The sequence below is a fragment of the Pipistrellus hanaki genome, assembly GCF_964339955.1.
Source record: "Pipistrellus hanaki genome assembly, chromosome: X".
Taxonomy (NCBI): Eukaryota; Metazoa; Chordata; class Mammalia; order Chiroptera; family Vespertilionidae; genus Pipistrellus; species Pipistrellus hanaki.
In genome coordinates this window covers 75420404-75442491 of record NC_140524.1, presented here as the reverse complement: position 1 = coordinate 75442491, position 22088 = coordinate 75420404, and the positions used below count along the sequence as shown (strand labels likewise).

At 35.9% G+C, this 22088-nt stretch overlaps 1 protein-coding gene across 13 annotated transcripts in view; it reads left to right on the top strand.

Moving 5' to 3' along the window:
• Window positions 1-22088, top strand: part of ATRX (ATRX chromatin remodeler) — a 227719-nt gene that overhangs the window by 148674 nt on the left and 56957 nt on the right. For all 13 annotated transcript variants that reach the window (XM_084869377.1, XM_084869373.1, XM_084869365.1 and 10 more), the window contains 5 exons: window positions 5413-5543; window positions 6050-6138; window positions 6263-6435; window positions 11480-11633; window positions 15156-15262. In XM_084869377.1, the coding sequence (XP_084725503.1) occupies window positions 5413-5543; window positions 6050-6138; window positions 6263-6435; window positions 11480-11633; window positions 15156-15262 (654 nt within the window). The remainder of the gene's footprint in view (window positions 1-5412; window positions 5544-6049; window positions 6139-6262; window positions 6436-11479; window positions 11634-15155; window positions 15263-22088) is intronic.

The following is a 22088-nucleotide window of genomic DNA, read 5'->3' as shown; positions in this document are numbered from 1 at the left end:
AATGAAAGGCTCGTATAATATTAAAAAATCCATAAACATGATACATCACATAAACAGATTGAAAGACAAAAAGCACATGATCAATCAAAAGATGCAGAAAAAGCACTGAACAAAATCCAGCACCCTTTTTGATTAAAACTCTGCAAAGTGGGAATAGAGTAATCAGACCTCAACATAATACAAAGCCCATTGTATGGGAGAGCATATTTAGCAGTGATACATCTGATAAAGTGTTAATATCCAAAATATATAAGAATCTCATACAACTTAAAAAAGGAAGACAATCCAATTAAAAAAAAATACCTAAATGGGCAAAGTGGTCATACAGATGGATGAGAAACATGTGAAAAAATGTTCAAAGTCAGAGAAATGCAAATAAAAATGATAATAGATTATTACCTCACATCTTTTAGAATGGCTACCATTAAGAAATCTACAAATGACAAGTGCTGGTGAGGATATGGAGAAAAGAGAACCCTAGTACACTGCTGGCGGGAATGCAGACTGGTGCAGCCATTATGGAAAACAAGGAGGTTCCTAAAAAATCAAATATGGAACTGCCATTTGCCCACTTCTAGGACTATATCCTAGGAATCCCTAAATACCTATCAGATACAATATACTAGGTGTACTGGTTAATAATGACAGGTTTTTGTAATAAAAGAAAACATGATAATTTCAAGAGAAACACCAAAAGTGCTTTATTCAATGTAATGTTCATCGCTAGCTACACATTTCACCCATCTTTCAGGTAATTTGTGGATACCGTCCCAATAGAACTTTTCTTGTTTTGAGGCAAACAATTCAGAGACCCAATTTTCCACTTCTTCGTACCTTTTGAAGTGCTGCTCAGAAAGTGCATGTGCCATCTATTGGAAAAAGTGATAATATCGATATGAAGGAGCAATGTTTGGTGAATACAGAGGGTGGGTTAATACTTCCCAAGCAAGATCTTCTAACATGTCTTTAACTGGTTTTAAAGAGTTATCACAAGCCAAAATTACTTTGCTGAGTCTTCTGGAACATTCTAGTCATTTCATGATCAAAGTGTGGTTCAAATTGATTACTTGTTGTCGGTAGCCAATCAGTATTAATGGTTTCACCTGGTTTTAGAAGCTCAAAATACACCACACCTTCCTGATTCCACCAAACACACAGTCAATGTTGATGATTTACCTGTATCAACCCATGATCTTGTGCATTTAGGATTCTCAAAATAAATCCACTTTTCATCGCCAGTCACAATTTGATCCAAAAAACTTGCTTTCATGCCGTTGAAGCAACATTTTACTGATGACTTTTCGGTTTTCCATTTGTCTTTCGTTCAGTTGATGTAGCACCCATTTTCCTTCCTTTAAAGTCTTTCCCAGTGCTTGTAAATTATCAGAAATTGTTTGTTGAGCAATGTTTAATCTTTCTGCAAGTTGTTTTTGATTTTAACACACATCTTCATCTAATAATGCTTGTAATGGTTGGTTTTCAAACTTTTTCAGTTGACCTGGATGTTGTTTGTCTTGCACATCAAAATTATCACTTTTAAAGCATTTAACTAGCGTTCACAAGTATCTTGAGATGGAGCATGTTCACCATAAGCTTCCTGAAGTATTCAGCAGCACTTTTCTTCAAAATAACGAATTAAAACTTCCTGCAAATGCTTTTTCTTTGGCACAAAGTTTGACATTTTAAAGCATAAAGATATAGATGATGTTAACACCTTCAGCAAATTTGACATGTAAGCTGTTTTGTCAATACAGTGTCCAGATTATTATGATCTCTGATCGTATAATAATCTGGCCACTTAGTGTATATCCTGTATAATAAAAGGCTAATATGCAAATTGTCCCCTTGACCAGCAAGCAGGCTGGTCAACTGCCAGTGTCCCTTCCCACTGGCCAGGCTGGCAGGACCCCACTGATGCGCGAATTCATGCACCAGGCCTCCAATACACACACACACACACACACACACACACACACACACACACTGAGTGGCCAGATTATTATGCATTCAGAGATCATATGTGTAAGTCTATCTATTGAAAAAAGTCCGCATTATTAACTGGTACACCTAGTATGTATCCCTATGTTCATAGCAGGGTAATTTACAATAACTAAGACCTAGAATAAGTCCAAGTGCCCATCAGCAGATGAATGGATAAAAAAATATACATTTACCCCAAATGGAGTACTATGCAGCAGTAAAAAAGAAGGACCTCTTACCTTTTGAGACAGCGTGGGGGGACCTGTGGAGTAGTATGGTAATTGAAATAAACCAGCCAGAGAAAAACAAGTGTCACATGATTGCACTTGTATGTGGAATCTAATGAACAAAATAAACTGTTGAATATATCCTGAGACATAGGAGCATAGAACACACTGTGGAATCTAAGAGGGAAGATGGGATGGGTCAGAAGAGATTAACTTAAGAACTGGAATGAATATATTCATAAGCCATGGACACAAACTACTAGTATAGTATGATGAATTCCTGGGGCAGGGGTCAGGAGTGGGTTGGAGGGGGTCAATGCGAAGAAAAAGGAGACATGTGATACTTTCAATAGTAAAAATTTTCAAAAGTCAATGTCATCCCAGTAAACTGAGTTAAGATATTAAAAGATTTTTTTAAATGATTGCTTTCTGTTCGGGGTCTTTTGTGATTTTGTGTAAATTTTAGATTTTCTTCTAGTTCTGGAAACAATATCATTGGAATTAGATAGCAATTGCATTGAGTCATTAAATTGCTTTGGGTGTTATGTACATTTTAATATTGATGTTTCCAATACATGAACACTATTTCCTTCCATTTATTTGTGTCCTCTTTATTTTTTTCAGTGTCTTAGAGTTTTCAGCGTATATGTTTTTCACCTCACTGAATAAATTTATTCCTAGTTTATTCTTTTTGATAAAATTGTATATGGGACATCCTTTTCTTAATATCTCTTTCTGATCATTGGCTGTTAGTGTGCAGAAATGTGAGAGATTTCTGTGTGTTTTCCTTGGTGAATTGATGTATGGCAAATGAGAGATTATATAATGGCAAAATGATAGTCTCTGTAAAAGCATAGTTGGGAAAACTGGACCAGATCCATGCCAAAAAATGAAACTGGACAAATTATACCATATATCTACAAAAATAAAGTCAAAGTTAATTAGAGTCTTAAATGTAACATCCGAAACCATAAAACTCCTAGAAGAAAACATAGGCACTGAGTTCTCTGAAGTTTGTCTTAGCAATCAGTATCTTTTTCTGTATGTCTTCTTGGGGAAGGTCAATAAAAGCAAAACTAAACAAATGGCTCTACATCAAACTTAAAAGCTTCTACAGGGAGAATGAAGCTATCAGCAAAACGCAGAGACAGCCTAGTGAATGAGAAAAGAGATTTACCATTGATATAATGGAGAAGGTTTTATTATTCAAAATATATAAAGAACTCATGCATCTCAACTTAAAAAACAAAGAATTCTATTTAAAAATAGGCAGAAGAGCCCTAGCCAGTTTGGCTCATTGGATTAAGTGTTGGCCCGCTGATTGAAAGATCCTGAGTTTGATTCTTGTCAAGGGCATGATCCCAGGCCTTGATTGGGGATCATGTGGGATGCAACCAATCAATGTGTCTCACATCGATATTTCTCTCTGTCTCTTCCCCTCACTTCCACTTTCTCTAAGAATCAATGGGGAAAAAATCCTCTGGTGAGGATTAGAAAAATAAAAAGGGCAGAGGACATGGGTAGACATTTCTCCTAAGAGGCAATTTAGTTGCCAGCAGACATATGAAAAGATAACAAAACTAAGCATCAGAGAAATGCAAATAAAAACCAGTTATCCCCTCAGACCTGTAAAAATATATCTTATCAAAAAGTCAACAAACAGCAAGTGCTATAAGAATATGGAGAAAAGGGAAAACTTGTGCACTTTTGGTGGCATTATTTTTATAAAATACATATTTTATTGATTTTAGAGAAGAAGAGAGATGGAGAGATAGAAACATCAATGATAAGGGAAAAAAAATCATTGATTGGGTGCCTTCTGCACATCCCACTCTGATGATCAAGCCCGCCAACCACATGTGCCCTGACCATGACCTTCTGGTTCATAGTTAGACACTCAACCACTGAGCCATGCTGGCCAGGCAGTGGCATTGTTAATTGGTACAGAAACTATGGAAAACAGTATGCAGGGTCCTCAAAATTTAAAAGTACAACTACCATATGACCCAGCAATTCCACTTTCTGGTATTTCTTTTAAGAAAACAGTTACTAATTTGAAAAGATACATGCACCCCTGTATTCATTGCAACATTGTTTACAATAGTCATGATATGGAAACAACATATGTGTGGAATCAATAGATGAACTGAGAAAGAAGATATTTACACATACACATTCATACATACCTACCATAGAAAATTACTTAGCAATAAAAAAATGAAATCTTGCCATTTGTGACAGCATGGATGGACCTAGAGGGTATTATGCTAAGTAAAAGAATTTGGACAGAGAAAGATGGATACCATATGATTTTACTTATGAGGAATCTAAAAAAAAAAAAAACCTAAACAAGTGAACAAACAAAACAGAAATGGACTGATATATTCAGTGAACAAACTGATGATCACCAGATGGTAGTTGGTTGGGGAGATTCATGAAAAAGGTTTAGGTATTAAGATACAGAAATTTCCAGTTATAAAAACTGTCACAGGTATGTAAATACATCATAGGAAATATAGTCAATCATATTGTAATGTGTATGTTGTCAGATGGGTACTAGACTTACCAGACTGATCACTTAGTAAGTTATGTAAATGTTTAACAATTATGTTGTACACCTGAAACTAATATTATTATATGTTCACTGTAATTAAAAAGAAAATTATTATTAAAAATAAAAATAAAAATAAAAACAAGAGTTTGTAATTTCGGGTTCAGTGGATAGAATTTAGAGGTCTATGAACCTGAATAAAAAAAATTCCTTTTTAGTTTTCACTACCCTCCAACAAAAGTGTAGCATTTTTTCCAGTTTCAAAGGTATGCAGCAAACCACAGTAGTATTATTGATAACTGACTTTGTTATTATTATAAATCAGATATATTTATGTATATTAATGATATCTCAAAATTATTTACCTTTATTAATACTTCTACTTTTCATATAATTCTTAGACTTGCTGCTATATTTTTTATTTAATTAATTAATAAATTACACATAATATGATATCACATTTTTTTAGTATTTTGATAATTTCTATACAATGGATTTCTTTTTCAATCCTATTTATTTTATGTAATTGAAAACATTGTAAACACTGCCAAAGGAGTTCATGGAACAGATCAAGTTAAAACCTCTATTTTAGAAACACGTACGTTAAAATTGATCTTCTTATATCTTAACATTGACTATTTTTCTTTTGATCAGGTGTAGGTAATAGCAGTGAAGGTGGAAGAGGAAAAGCAGGTGCAAAACTTTTCCAAGATTTTCAGATGTTAAGTAGAATCTGGACTCATCCTTGGTGTTTACAGCTGGACTACATTAGTAAAGAAAATAAGGTAAATCAAGTAACCTAAGAATTATATAAAAGGTATCTGTTAGAAGCAGAATAATTTTAGAAAAAAGTTGATATATATACACTTACTGTATATTTGAATTTTCTTTTGATTTGTGGTATAATAATTCATGTATTTTATTTCCAGTTAATTTCTATTTGAATGCATTATTATTATAATGTGAATATTAAATGTTAATCCTAACATTTCTCATAACCATACCAAAGTGATCAAAAGTAAGACATTAACATTGAGTTTTAACTGAACAACAGGATTCAATTGGATTTTCTTAGTTTTTGTACTTTTTTCTTTTTTATGATCAATCTAAGACCTCACATTGCATTTAGTAGTCATATCTGTCATGTCTCCATTATTTTTTTCTAATTCATGATAGTTCTTTCATTCATGAATTAGAAAAATTGACTTATTCTTAAGAAATAAAGGAACATCATTATAATTTCCAATGTAAGTTGAAATAAACTATTAAAACATTCATCTTTTTTCCCTAGGGATATTTTGATGAAGACAGCATGGATGAATTTATAGCTTCAGATTCTGACGAATCCTCCATGAGTTTAAGCTCCGATGATTATTCAAAGTAAATTGAATACTTTTGTGCCTCGTGTTGACACATTAAAACTCCCTATTTACAGATTGTTCACATAATTGGCAGTTATATGTTTACTATACTTTTCTATTAGTTTGAATTTGTTCTTTTTCAGAAAGAAGAAAACAAAAGGGAAAAAGGGGAAAAAAGATAGTAGCTCAAGTGGAAGTGGCAGTGACAATGATGTTGAAGTAATTAAAGTGTGGAATTCAAGATCTCGAGGAGGTGGTGAAGGAAATGTGGATGAAACAGGAAACAATCCCTCGGTTTCTATAAAGACGGACGAAAGTAAGTCTAATGAATGCTGCCTTTATCATGGAACATTGTTTAGAAATATGTCATTATCATGTCAGTACTTTTTTTCAGTTATTAATCATCCCGTCTTGTTGGCCAGAGGCATGTCTTTTCTCAATTGGTAAGCATGTAGAATAATCATGGAACACAGAATAATAATAAATATCTGATAACTTTTTAAATCAAAGCAAGCCTTTTGCTCTTTCTGATATTTCATAGGAAAGAAAAAGTATTGTTTATTTACATGTATAAATATAAACTCTCTATTACTTTTATTTCATATGTTAGCTTCTTGCGCAGCCTTGCAATGTTGTTTATATTTTTATTTTTATAAATAATTGGTAGAAGTTGAATTCTGACCTAGATACATTCAATCTCAGAACCAACATGGTAATTTCTCTTAACTATGTATATATAGCTGGAAGAATTTCAAGGAATCAAGTATCATTGTAATTGATTTTATATAGTGAAATTATTTTTAATGGTTTAGTCTTTTTCCTTTGTAACTCTTAAAAAATTGTAATTGTTGTCTACTTTAGGTTTCTTCTGTGCCATGTACAGTTTGTGTCACCTCTTTTGCTTTTTTTTCTCTTGTGCATGAGTATATAGACAGGGAAGGTTTTGACTGAACTCCCAAAGGCTTGAGTTGTCTTTACCTGTTACCTACCTTTAAAGAATTAGTATTGAGGCTCCATATTCTCCTGGTACAGCCTGACTGGGTGTCTGCTCTAAAGCTGGGAACAAATATCTGAATATTTGAAATATCAAATATCTAAAGACAGAAAAGTGTAAATAGCTCTAAATAGCTGGTGTTTGGAAGTCATGGAACAAAGCTGTTGACTATGAACTGAAGAGAGATATACCGTAGGTGCTAACTAGGTGAATGATCCTGTACTCAAATAAGCTTAGCTGGTCTCAGGCCTGCAATACCTTGATAAACATTTCTCTTTTCAGTAGTTCCTCTTTCGAATAGACAGATGGCAGCCTAACCACAGACTCTGTCTTCTCTTAGAAATCAAGGAAATAGTAAAAATTAAACTACAAAATTCCCCTCCTTGTTTTTTCTCTCTCTTGTTATTCCATAAAGGCAGTTTGTTTTCAGCATTCAACTTCCAATTACATTTACAGAATATTTTTTTCTAAGAATATTAAAGGAATATTTATAGTTTAATTTAAGGTAACAGGAAGCTTCTGTTATCTCTTCTTTTGCTCTCCCAATCTGCCTTTTTACTTAAAGTTACCCGCAGTCTCTCATCTCACAATTATAAAGGAATAGCTTAGAGTTTATGTGTTCCTGGGAATGATTTTCTTAAAATTTACTTGTTAAAATGTTTCTCATAACTTAAAGTTAAGAGATCAGAGAGAGTAAGACTTGCCAGTATGTCTCATTCTTTACTGTAAATGGGCTACATAGAAGTATGCTGAGGTATTGATTCCTTTATCAGTTAGAAGTATAGGTGGGGTCTGAGGCAGCTGAGTTATGTCCATAAATGAGAAGATTTTTCCATTTTTCCTGGTGTACTATGTGACTATGATTGCTTTTCATTTAAGCCATAATGTGAAAAGGTTGGAAAGAACTGGGGCAAAATATAGGTGGCTACATGTTGTAAACTTAAAAGTAGACAGGGAAGGCTCTGGGTTCCAAATGACAAACTAACTACTTGTCTAGGGTCTTTGTTTAATTTTAGCTGTGTGCATTCAAATACATGTCATTCATATATGATGTATTTTAATTTTTTTTTGCATCTGTTACACTTATAATTTATCAGAAACATTTTTCAAAACAAATAGATGATAAAATTTTATTTTTGTTCTGTAGATCTAGATTAACTCCATAGAAGGCTGAGTAGATCATAGTATATGAACATATATAGCTGGTATTATAACTTTTTAAAAACTTAATTTTAAGTTTTTAAAATTTTAATTTAAAAACTTAATTTTAAGTTTTTAAGTTTGGCTTAGTGGATAGAGCATTGGCTTGCAGACTGAAGGGTCCCAGGTTCAATTCTGGTCAAGGGCATGTACCTTGGTTGCAGAGGCATCTGATCGATGTTTCTCTCTTATCGATGTTTCTAACTCTCTCGCTCCCGTACTCTCTGTAAAAAATCAATAAAATATATATTTTTAAAAATTTTGCTTCCTTACAGTAAATATAAAAACACTAAGTAGGAAGTATTACAGGGCGAAAATGTTGCACCTGGAATTTGAAATGGATATTAAGTAAGTACATAGCTATAATTGATGTATGATATGATTCTCACTGCATATTTCATTATTTTATTTCTTAATATGTATTTTTATTGATTTCAGAAAGGAAGGGAGAGGGAGATATAAACATTAATGATGAGAGAGAATCATTGATTGGCTGCCTCTAGCACGCCCCTTACTGGGGACTGAACCTGCAACCTGGGCATGTGCCCTTGACCAGATTTGAACCCAGGACGCTTGAGTCCACAGGCCACTGCTCTATCCATTGAGCCAAACTGGGTAGGGCATATTTCATTTTTACTTCAAAGAGTTGGTGTTTAATTCATTTACAGAAGATTTTTGAATTTTCTGAGAAGCAGAATCTTGAATAAGTCATTTTAGTTTACCTTATAGCATCACTTATTCTGTGTTTCAACATTGTTTTAGAAGGACAGTTTTATGATGTGAAATTTGCTGTGTAATTAAAATATTCAGTTTATTAATTATCTTGGTATTTTTAGAATACATTTTAAAATCTATATAATTTATTGTATGGATATCAACTTTTGCGATAGGATCCTTGTATGTGATATAGGACCATATCTTTTTAAAAAATATATTTTATTGATTTTTTACAGAGAGGAAGGGAGAGAGATAGAGAGCTAGAAACGTCGATGAGAGAGAAACATCGACCAGCTGCCTCCTGCACATCCCCTACCGGGGATGTGCCCGCAACCAATGTACATGCCCCTGACCGGAATCGAACCCGGGACCTTTCAGTCCGCAGACCGACGCTCTACCACTGAGCCAAACCGGCTTTGGCGATATAGGACCATATTATTACCAGTATTATATGATACAAGAGGCCTGGTGCACTAATTTGTGCATCAGTTAGGTACCTTGGCCTGGCCTGTGGGATAGGGTCAAAATTGGCTCTCCGACAGCCCCCAAGGGGTCCCAGATTGTGAGAGGGTGCAGGCCAGGCTGAGGGACCACACCAGTGTACTATTGTGGCTGGGGAGGGACATGGGAGGTTGGCTAGCCTGGGAGGGACCACGGGAGAGCTCTAGGGCATGCTTGGCCTGTCTCGCTCAGTCCCAATGGGCCAGACCCCAGCAGCAAGCTCACCTACTGGTCAGAGCATCTTCCCCCTGGTGGTCAGTGCACATCATAGCAACTGGTCGACCGGTCAACTCTCTGCCCCCTGGTGATCAGTGCACATTATAGCCAGCGGTTGAGCAGCCTTAGCATATCAGTGAACAAAATGCATTCATGGAGCTTACCATTCTACTAGTACTACTCACTATTTTAATGATATGCTACCTGATAAAAGTTAACACACAAAACAAACAGCATGATTTGATTCTTAAGAACTTCAGATAATAGAACTATTTTATAAAGACTATAAAATAAATATCCTTATAGTGATAATTAAAAAATTATAAACATAATTTTATGCTGGCAGACAACATTCTGGGAAAATACAACACCATTGAACGTTCACTGCAGTTATTTCATAGGTTTTGTAACTTGAATGGTTTGGAGTTTTTGTTTTAATCCTTACCTGAGGATATTTTTTCATTGACTTAGAGAGAGTGGAAGAGAGAGAGAAATATTTTTGTGAGAGAACCACATCGATTAGTTGCCTCCTAAACAAGCCCTGACCAGTGCCTGGGACAGGGAGTAGCCTGCAACCGAAGTATGTGTCCTTGATCAGAATCGAACCCGGGACCCTTCGGTCCACAGGCTGATGCTCTATCCACTGAACCAAACCAGCTAGGGTGGTTTTGTGACTTTAAGCAAAATGATGCATAATGAAACCAATTTTACCCTAGGCAAATAGATGTAAACAAGCATTAAGTTCTTGTAGTATCTTGTCAATATTATAACAAAACAACATTATTCAAGGACCTGCTGTAGTTTAAAAACATAATAGTGTACAATTTAGGGATACAGATACAGTGAAAATATTAAACATACACAGAAATGACAAACAAACTTTAAGGTTTTAGTTACCTCTCCAAAAGGAGGGAGGAAAAGAAGAATGTGATTGGCTAGGGTCACATATTAGACTTCAGGTGCATCAGAAGCAGATTTAACAAGTGTTACAATTGGATAAAAGTAAGATATGGGAACATGGCTGTTTACATACATTTTTGGATATGTAAAATACTTTATAGCAGAAATATATAAAAATGTAAAATACTTAACATTAAAAAGCAATTGGGCAATAAACAGGTTAAACTTCATTCCTCATTTTGCATTGAATTGTTTATGTTTAGAACTTTAATAGATTATTTTGTGTAACTTTCTTCTTACAACTTTTATAGTCAAAGTTAGTGTGCAAATAATAAAGTTAATTTGATATGAGGATTCTGGGATAAACGTTTGCTAGAATTCTAGTAGCACAGTGAAATGTTTCTTGCCCCATGAACTCAAGATCTTTTCTCTCTTGATTTCCGAGTCAGTCAGTCTCCCTCTCTGCTTCTCTTTGGACATTTTTCTTTCCCAGTCTGTTTCTTGGCATGTGTTTTGGGGTTATTATCTATCTGGGCTTGGGGGTTTCTGTCTCTTAGAGTTTCTGTCTACCTGAGTGCTCTCTCCTGTGGTGGTCTTTTTTCTCTCTCTGGGCATGAGTGTACTGGATGTGTGCGCGCGTGCGCATGCGCATGTGTGTTTATGTGTGTGTCAGTTGCTTCCCTCTCTCGAATTCCTATGTCGCTTTCTCAAGCTTTCTCTGCGTTGGTCTATATCTGTTTTCTTGGTCTCTTTCTTAATCCCTCTCTTGGGATCTTTTAGTTTTTTTTTTCCTTATTTGCCTACTTATTTATGTTTCATTTATTTTATTTAGGTAAAGCTACTTCCTCTTCTAATCCAAGCAGCCCAGCTCCAGACTGGTACAAAGATTTTGTTACAGATGCTGATGCTGAGATTTTAGAGCATTCTGGCAAAATGGTACTTCTCTTTGAAATTCTTCGTATGGCAGAGGAAATTGGGGATAAAGTGTAAGTTCTTTCCTATTCTTTATATAAATGAACTTTTTGATAACCTTTCTATTGTTTCAACAGCTTATTTGAAGAAATGTGTTTTCTTCCTTTCTAAAAATGTCATTTACTTTGGTTACTATAGTGATAGACAGGTCCCAATATCTTCCTTCTAAGCCACTAGTTCTAACTTCATATTCTGGTTATTTGTTTAGTGCTGTTTTTCCCTTCTCGTTACTGCTTTTAAAATTTATTTTATTGAGCCAAGCTTATAGTTGATATCTATATGTTATCATCTTCAAAACCATTTTCCAATCCATGCAATGTGGCTTTTACCCTGTCACTTTACTGAGCTTTTCCCCCTCTAAAGTCACTTAGTGATATTTTAATTCCCATATCTAATGGACACTTCTCAGACTTTATTTCACCTCTTTGATGATTCTCTATCATTTCTCCTTTGTTTTTTGCTCCTGTTTGTTTTACTTATAGCATTTGTGCCCTCATTTCCTTCCCTGAATCCTGTCCCTGGTTTCACCCCTAAAATTACTATTTAAAAAGTGTACTCTTATAGTTTTGAACCAGGCTTATTGTTTAGGCTGTTATTAGGTCCCCACATTTTATCACAAAACATTTAAAAATTATATCTGTGATGTTTTTAATAACAATTAACATAAGGCTAAAAATAAGTCATCTTTGGCATTAGTCAAAGATGATTCCCAGACTTCCATCCTAAGTCGCTGGTGGATTATAATGTTATTTACTAAAATGGACAATATTAGGGTAGAACTTAATTCACTAGTTATAGTAAAGAGTTTTGACTAGCTATATTATGTTTGAGGGCCTATTAGATATCCAGGAGAGATGTCAAGTAGAAAGTGGATATTAGAGTTCAGAGTTTCTGAAAGATAAGGAGAGATTATTGCTCTAGACATGCTCAGGATTTTTTCTATCAACTTCTGTAAAAATTAATTTTTATTTGTGTACCATATAAGAATTTTAAGAATGTACACATGATTTTAGTGTTATCTTAACTTCCTAATCAATGCAAGTATCTCTCCTAACATGTTCATCATAGATATTCTCCTACTTTTTCCTGTGATAGAATATTTACCATCTCATAACACTACCTATAGTTGAATACTTCACATTATTAGAAAATGTATCCTTATCTTTTTTTTTAAATATATCTTTTTTATTTCAGAGAGGAAGGGAGAGGGAGAGAGAGAAACATAAATGATGAGAGAGAAACATTGATTGGCTACCTCCTGCACGTCCAATACTGGGGATCGAGTCCGCAACCCAGGCATGTGCCCTTGTTCGGAATCGAACGTGGGACTCTTTAGTCCACAGGCCGATGTTCTATCCACTGAGCCAAACTGGCTAGGGCTATATTCCTATAGCTGTTTCCCCTCTGGTCCAAACAAAATATATCTACTGCTTTTTTTTACACTGTTGTTAATGGTAATTTTTAGTTATAAACCCAACTTATAGATGTTATCAGTGTTAAGACTATAAAACTATGCATTTCCAGAATTGTGATTACCACTATTCTTTATCTGTCCAACATTTCATTGTGGAAGCTTTAAAACATAATTAAAAGTGGGAAGAACTTTATAGTGCATACCCATATATCTATCACCTAGAATTGGTACTATATTCTATAGTTACTGTATTTTCTTTATTACATATCTATTTATGTATCCCTCCCCCCATTGATCTTATTTTCCTAATGCCTTTTAAAGTAGGTTACAGACATCACTACTATTTCAATTGCCTTATCTTCAAATAGTGGTAGTTTTATCACTCTTGTGAATTTTATAGTTTTTCCTCTCACTTCATTGACCATTTTTTTGTGTGGCATAATTTCAGTCCTGACCACATGGTTTTTAGTACCCATCGCAAAATAATGTTGCAGTAAACAAAACACTCAGCTTAGTTTTTATTAACACAGAGTTTTAGCCCTGGCTGGTTTGGGTCAGTGATCATAGCATTGGCCCACGGACCAAAGGGTCTCAGGTTCAACTCCTGGTCAAGGGCACATACCTCAGTTGTAGCTTTGATCCCCGGCCTTCCTTTGGGCTCCTGTGGAAGGCAACCAATTAGTGTGTCTCTCGTGTCAGTGTTTCTCTTTTTCTCTCCCTCCCTTTCATTCTCTAAAAATCAATGGAAAAAGTATTCTTAGGTGAGGATTCAAAACAAAACAAAAACAAAAGCACACACACAAACCCCACAGAGTTTTAGTGAGGCTGGTTCTTGTTTATTGTGGACTTTATACATATATTCATGCAGTTCTGTAGAGAGGTTTTCTAACTTTGGGGGAGGAAGACATTTTACTCTAGCCTTGCAGTTTCTTTTAGCTGGTCTAATTAATCAGCATGAGACAGATTAAGAAAAAAGAACCAAGTTTACTTACATATTGCATGTATGGGAACCCTAACATATATGACAGAATATGACATTCCACATACAAGAGAGATTCACAGACAGAAAATTAATATGAGGTATCTATGATATCCTGAGCTAAAGTAGGGTAAAATGTCCTGAGTTGCAGAAGGAGGAGGATAATTTTCAAGATAAGAGCAAGTGTTTAGTAAATATGTTTGCCCTTCCCTATAAATAGGTCATAAAAAATTATTTCTGATAAAAGTTTCTCTTGTACCTTCAGCGTCTCAGTTATCTTTAGCTCAAAATAGTCCACATTCCAAAGTAGCATATATTGGAGAGGCCTGTTCTGAACCTCTTTACAACCTCTAAATAACTATTGATTCATGTTGAAACCTACTATGTTCAGTGAAGACATTAAAAAAACAACTGCTGTTAAATCAGATTCCCCTATTTTCTATTTGTGCAGTTGACTATTGACCCCAATACGGGGTGGGGCAAAATTAAGTTTACAGTTTTTCTTACGGAAAATGATACAATAGTTAATAAATAATACAGATCAAAGAACTTTTATGCATGCATATAAGCCTAATCAATGGACACAGAACCAAGGGGGTGAGGGCATGAATGTGGGAGTTAGGGGGCAATCAGGGGATAAGGACACATATGTAATACCTTAATCAATAAAATATACAAGAATAAACTCTGATAAGCATGCTCACAACTATAAACCTACTTTTGCCTTATCCTGTAGAAACTTGATATTTCCACAGAATGAGAAAGAAGTGAATTTTAGTGATTTTCGCCAGTGATATGTTGACAAATGTTTAACAGCTGATTCTCCAAATGAATGAATAAAAAAAGTCCTATATAATAAAGAGGTAATATGACCTCCACTCTCTTACAAATGGCCGCCCCATGTGGTCACAAGATGGCGGCCACAAGATGGCCGGTAGGGGGGGGGCAGTTGTGGGCAATCAGGCTAGGAGGGGAGGGCAGTTAGGGGTGACCAGGCCAATTGGGGAGGGCAGTTGGGGGCGACCAGGCTGGCAGGGGAGGGCAATTCGGGTTGACCAGGCATGCAGGGGAGGGTAGAAGTAATAGCTTTAATATATGAATCTTTTAATCTAAGAACACTCATTTGTTTTTGTTTTTTTTTAGACTTGTTTTCAGCCAGTCTCTTATATCTCTGGACTTGATTGAAGATTTTCTTGAATTGGCTAGTAGGGAGAAAACAGAAGATAAAGATAAACCTCTTATTTATAAAGGTGAGTAACAAACATTTCTATATCATAAGTTTTAAAAGCATTCATTTATATATCTTGTGTAAACTTTTTAACAGTAAAAGAAAAAATAGCCAGACCCACAACCCTAATATGTCCATGTTTTTCTCCACTTTATTCTTAATCTTATCAATATAATTGAGTTCTTTGTTTTTATAATTTTAACATCAATTATTAAAAATGTTTTTAAACAGCTTTATTGAGGCATAATTCATATAATGTGCAGTTGAACCATTTAAAATGTGCAATTCAATGGACATAGTATATGTACAGAGTTGTGAAACTATCAACACAGTCAATATTTGAAAATTTTAATCACCACCAAAGAAACCCTATACCTTTTAACTATGACTATCCTATCTCACCCTTGGACCACTTCCATCCCTAGGCAATCACTAATCTATTTTCATCTTCATATAATATGTGGTTTTTCATGAATGGCTTCTTTCACATAGCATCTTTACAAAGTTCATTCATGTTATAGCATATGACAGTATTTCATTTTTATGATGTAATAAAATTTCATTGTATGGATAAAACCCACATTTGATTATCCATTCATTCATTCATAGATACTTAGGCTGTTTTTACCTTTTGTCTGTTATGAATAATGCTATGAACAGTCATGTACAAGTTTTTATGTATTTAAACATCTGTTTTCAATTCTTTAGGATATATTCTTAGGAATGGAATTATTGGATTATACAATAATTCTATGTTTAATGTATTGAGGAACCAGCAAACTGTTTTCCACACTGACTACACTTTCACATTCCTGTGAGAAGTGTACAAGGGTTTTAATTTCTCCACATCGTGCCGAAACCAGTTTGGCTCAGTGGATAGAGCGTTGACCTGTGGACTGAAAGGTCCCAGGTTCGATTCTGGTCAAGGGCATGTACCTTGGTTGTGGGCACATCCCCAGTGGGGGGTATGCAAGAGGCAGCTGATCTATGATTCTTTCTCACTGATATTTCTAACTCTCTATTCCTCTCTCTTCCTCTCTGTAAAAACTCAATAAAATATATTAAAAAAAATTTCTCCACATCTTTGCCAACACTTGCTTTCCTTTTTTACTTTAAAAAAATTATTATTATTATTATTATTATTATTATTGCGATCCTAGTGGCTATGAAATGGTATCTCACTGTGATTTTTAATATTTTTAAAATTTGTTTCTGTTAATCCTTATTACCCAGGGAATTAAAAAAAACAACCCTTTATTATTGAAAGTATATATGTCCCCCTTTTCTCCCACTGGCCCCTATACCCATACCAGGCCTCCACCACCCTATTGATGTGCTCATGGGTTACGCATATATGGATTGATATCTACCCATCTATCCAACCTGACCTTCCCTGTGAGATTTGACAATCTATTCTATGCTTCTGTGTCTCTGGATCTATTTTTTTCAACAGTTTATTTTGTTCATTAGATTCTACATGTGAGTGCAATCATGTGACACTAGTCTTTCTCTGTTTGGCTTATTTCGCTTAGCATAATACTATTCAGGTCCCTCCATGCTGTCTCAAAGGGTGAGAGATCCTTCTTTTTTACTGCTGCATAGCATCCCATGATATATATATACACAACAGCATTTTTTTCTTAATATTTAAATTTAAATTTTTATTACTTTTACACAAAATAAATCATGTCAACAATAATTCTGATTGTGAATTGAAAAATATAGTTTATAACTTCTATACAAATTCTGTACAATAGGCTGTATAATCACAATGGACATTTTATCCATTTGGATTTTCAAAATTCTTTATTATTTAAAGTATTACATATGTCTCCTTTTTTCCGGATAGGCCCCCCAACCCTCCAGCCCATGCCCCACCCCCATAGTATCTGTCCATTTGTTATGCTTATATGCATGCATACAAGTCCTTTGATTGAGCTCTAACCCCCACCTCTACTTTCCCCTGCCTTCCCTCTGAAGATTGATGGACTGTTCAATGTTTCTGTGTCTCTGGATCTATTTTTTTTTAATTTCTTTATTGATTACTAGAGGCCCAGTGCACGAAATTTGTGCACGGGGTGGGGGGTGTCCCTTAGCACAGCCTACACCCTCTCCAATCTGGGACACCTCGAGGGATGTTAAACTGCCTGTCATACATCCCACTCACAATCAAGGACTGCTGGCTCCCAACTGCTCGCCTGCCTGCCTTCCTGATTGCCCCTAACCGCTTCTGCTGCCAGCCTGATCAACCCCTAACTACTCCCATGCCAGCCTGATTGATATCTAACTGCTCCCCTGCCAGCCTGTTTGCCACTAACTTCCCTCCTCTGCCGGCCTGGCCCCCCCTAACTGCCCTCCCCTACAGGGTTGATCTCCAACTGCCTTACCTTGCAGACCTGGTCCCTCTCAACTGCCCTCCCTTGCAGGCCTGGTACCTCCCTAACTGCCCTCCCCTGCTGGCCATCTTGTGGTGACTATCTTGTGTGCACATAGGGGCAGGATCTTTAACCACATGGGGGCATCCATCTTGTGTGTTGGAGTGATGGTCAATCTGCATATTCCTCTTTTATTTGATAGGATAGAGGCCTGGTTCATGGGTGGGGGCCAGCTGGTTTTCCCTGAAGGGTGTCCCGGATCAGGGTGGGGTTCCCTTGGGGCGTGGGGTGGCCTGGGCGAGGGGCCTGTGGTGGTTTTCAGGCTGGCCACGCCCCCTGGCGACCCAAGCAGAGGCCCTGGTATATGGAATTTATTTACCTTCTAAATTGAAACTTTGTATCCTGGAGCGGAGCCAAGCCTCCTGCTCACTCTGTGGCTGGCAGACATTTCTGTTGGGACTTATGTACTTCTATAATTGAAACTTTGTAGCCTTGCGTGGAGGCCTAGACAGGCCAGGGTGTGTGGAAAGCTTGGCTTTATCTGTTGCTGAGGAAACCCAAGCCTCTCTCAACTGTTCTCTGTGGCTGCAGCCATCTTGGCTGGGGTTAATTTACATACTCGCTCTGACTGGCTGGTGGGTGTGGCTTTAGCGGAGTGATGGTTAATTTGCATATTACTCTTTTATGAGGTAGGAAGGTATCACATATTTATTTGTCTTCATCCCTCCATTCCCATCCCAAACCCCAGCCCATGTATGCCCTCACCCCCCTATTGTCTAAGACCACTGGTTAGGCTTATATGCATGCATACAAATCCTTTGGTTATTCTCTCCCTTATTCCCCCACCCTTCCTACCTTCCCTCTGAGGTTTGACAGTCTTATCAACGCTTCCCTGTCTCCGGGTCTGTTTTTGTTCATTAGTTTATGTTGTTCATTATTTCCCTTAGTTGAGTGAAATCATGTGTGATACAAGAAATACACTTATAAGAACCGAAAATGAGTCAAGCAATAATGGTTATGCTGGGAGGTAAATGAATCAATCTGTAGTGAGTTTTATTCTGGACCAACAGTTCTTTTGAGTCCCAATGTCAATGTCATACAGTTCCTTATTTGTACATGTCAGCAATGATATTTTAGTTCTGGATGGTGGGCAACTGGTGGCAATGCAGGTTCGACCCTTTCTGGTTCTGTCCTGGGCAACCTGCAGTGATGCACAGCTGCTGACTGCTAGTATGGCAAGGCGTTGTCAGCATCTTCCATCTCTGGACTGCTTCTCTTCTGTCTTAGTGGCTGGAGCAGTCCTGTCAATTCCTCTCTGTTGCAGGAATCCACATGGTCTCGGAGATGTTTTCTGAAAATAGACAAACATATTCTCGACCAAAAGTTAATAAAGGAATATTTTCTATAAATTTGACTTGGGATCTTTTTTCATTTTTGCCCAAATGATTTTCCTTTGACACCATGTGTTTTTTTCATGGGTGTCTTGATATTTGCATTAAAAATGAAAGTTAATTTTCTAAAGTAAAAATTTTCTAGATGTAATTTACTTACAGGATATTTTCCCTCAGGGGTCCTCAAACTTTTTAAAGTGGGGGCCAGATCACGGTCCCTCAGAGAGCTGGAGGGCCGGACTATATGAACTACTGTACTAATTCCTACTGTAACACCTTGGCTGCGCTCACTGCCCAAAAAACCTGGCGGGCAGGATCAGACTCCCCTGGGGGCTGCATGTCGCCCGCGGGCCGTAGTTTGAAGACCCCTGCCTTACATGATATTCATCTACTATCCCCCCCTGAATCTATTTTTGTTCATCAGTTTATATTGTTGATTATATTTCACATATGAGTGAGATCATGTGATAATTATCTATCTCTGACTGGCTTATTTTGCTTCGCATAATGTTCTCCAGGTCCATCCGTGCTGTTGCAAGTGGTAAGAGTTCCTTATTTTTTACAGCAGCATAGTAATTCCATTGTGTAGATGTAACATAGTTTTTTTAATCTACTAGATGTAACATAGTTTTTTTAATCTACTCATCTGCTGATGGGCACTTAGGGTGTTTCCAAATATTGTAAATTGTGCTGCTTGCTATGAATATAGGGGTGTACACATTCCTTCTGATTGATGTTTTGGGGTTCTTAGGATATATTCCTAGAAGTGGGATCACTGGGTCAAAAGACAGGTCCATATTTAATTTTTGAGGAAACTCCATGGTGATTTCCATAAAGGCTGCACCAATCTGCATTCCTACCAGAAGTGTACTAGAGTTTCCTTTTCTCCTCATCCTTGCCAGCACTTGTCATTTGTAGATTTGTTGATGGTAGTCATTGTGACAAGTGTGAGGTGATATCTCATTATTGTTTTAATTTGCATTGCTCTGATGATCATTGACATTAAACATTTTTTCATATGTCTCTTGGCCATCTGCTTGTCCTCTTTGGAGAAGTGTTTGTTTAGGTCCTTTGCCATTTTTAAATTGGATTATTTGTCTTCCTTTTGTTAAGTTGTATGAGTTCTTTATGCATTTTGGATATTAACTCTTTATCAGATATATCATTGCCAAATATGTTTTCCCATACAGTGGGTTCCCTTTTCATTTTGTTGAAGTTTCTTTTGCTGTGTAGAAGCTTTGTAATTTGGTGTAGTCCCATTTGTTTATTTTCTCCTTTGTTTCTCTTGCCTTAGGAGATGTATCTATAAACATTGCTACAAGAGATGTACGGGATTTTGCTGCCTATGGTTTCTTCTAGGATTTTTTGTGGGGGCTCCCATCTTATATTTAAGTCATTTATTCATTTTGAGTTTATTCTTGTATATGGTGTAAATTAGTTTCTTTTTTCTCTTTCTTTCTTTCTTTCTTTCTTTCTTTCTTTCTTTCTTTCTTTCTTTCTTTCTTTCTTTTCTTTTCTTTTCTTTCTTTCTTCTTTTTTTTAATGTATCTGTCCAATTTTCCCAATACCATTTATTGAAGAGACTGTCTTGGCTCCATTGTTTGCTTTTGGCACCTTTTTCAAATATTAATTGAGTGGCATGGGTTGGATTGATTTCTGGGTTCTCTGTTGTGTTCCATTCTGTGCCTGTTCTTGTGCCAGTACCAGGCTGTTTTGATTATAATGGCTTTGTAGTATAACTTCATATCTGGTATTGTGATTCCTCCAACTATGTTTTTCTTTCTCAAGATTGATGTAGCTATTAGGGGTCTTTTGGGTTCCATACACGTTTTTGGAGTGTTTCTTCTAGAACTATGAAATATGCCGTTGGTAGTTTAATAGGGATTGCATTAAATATATAGATTGCTCTGGGTAATATGGACTTTTTAATTATGTTAATTCTACCGATCCATGATTCAATATATTTTTCTACTTTTTTATATCTTCCTCTTATTTTTTTTCTCAACATCCAATAGTTTTCTGAGTAGAAGTCTTTTACTTCCTTCATTAAGTTTATTCTTCATTATCTTTTTTTCCCCCAATGGAAAATGGGATTATTTTTTAAAATTTCTCTTTCTGAGAATTCATTATTAATGTATAAAAATGCTTTTGATATCTGGGTGTTAATTTTGTATCTTGCTACTTTGACGAATTCATTTATTAAGTCTAATAGTTTCCTGGTGGAGTCTTTAGGGTTTTCTGTGTACAATATTATGTTCTCTGCAAATAATGACAGTTTTACTTCCTCCTTTCCAATATAGATGCCTTATATTTTTTCTTCTTGTCTGATATCTGTAGCTAGACTTCTAATGCTATGTTGAATAAGAGTGGTGAAAGTGAACATACTTATTTTGTTCCTGTTCTTAGGAGGAATGGTTTTAGTTTTTGCTCATTGAATGTGATGTTGGCTGTAGCTTTGTTATATATGGCCTTCATTATGTTGAGATATGATCCCTCTAGTCCCACTTTGCTGAGAGTTTTTGTCAAAAATGGGTGTTGGATTTTGTCGATTGCCTTTTCTGCATCGCTTAATATGACCATGTGATTTTTGTCTTTAAATTTGTCTATGTAATGTATCACATATATTGATTTGTGAATATTGTACCAGACTTACATCCCTGGATTAAATTCCACTTGATCTTGGCGTATGATCATTTTAATGTATTACTTTATCTGGTATGCTCATATTTTTTTTGACAATTTTTATATCTGTGTTCATAGGGGATATTGTCTTATAATTTTCTGTTTTTATAATGTCTTTGGTATTTTTGTTAACAGGATAGTTCTGGCTTCATGAAATGAACTTGGGAGTTTTCCTTCCTCTTGGGTTTTTTTTGGAATAGTTTGAGAATTATAGATGTTAAATCTCCTTTGATTATTTGGTAAAAATCACCTATGAACCCATTTGTTCTAGGACTTGAGTTTTTTGGGATTTTTTATTTTAAAGAAATTATTTGATTTTATCAGTAGTTAGCTGACAGCTCATATTTTATCTTTCTGGTTTCACTTTGGGAAGATTGTATGTTTCTAGAATTTATCCATT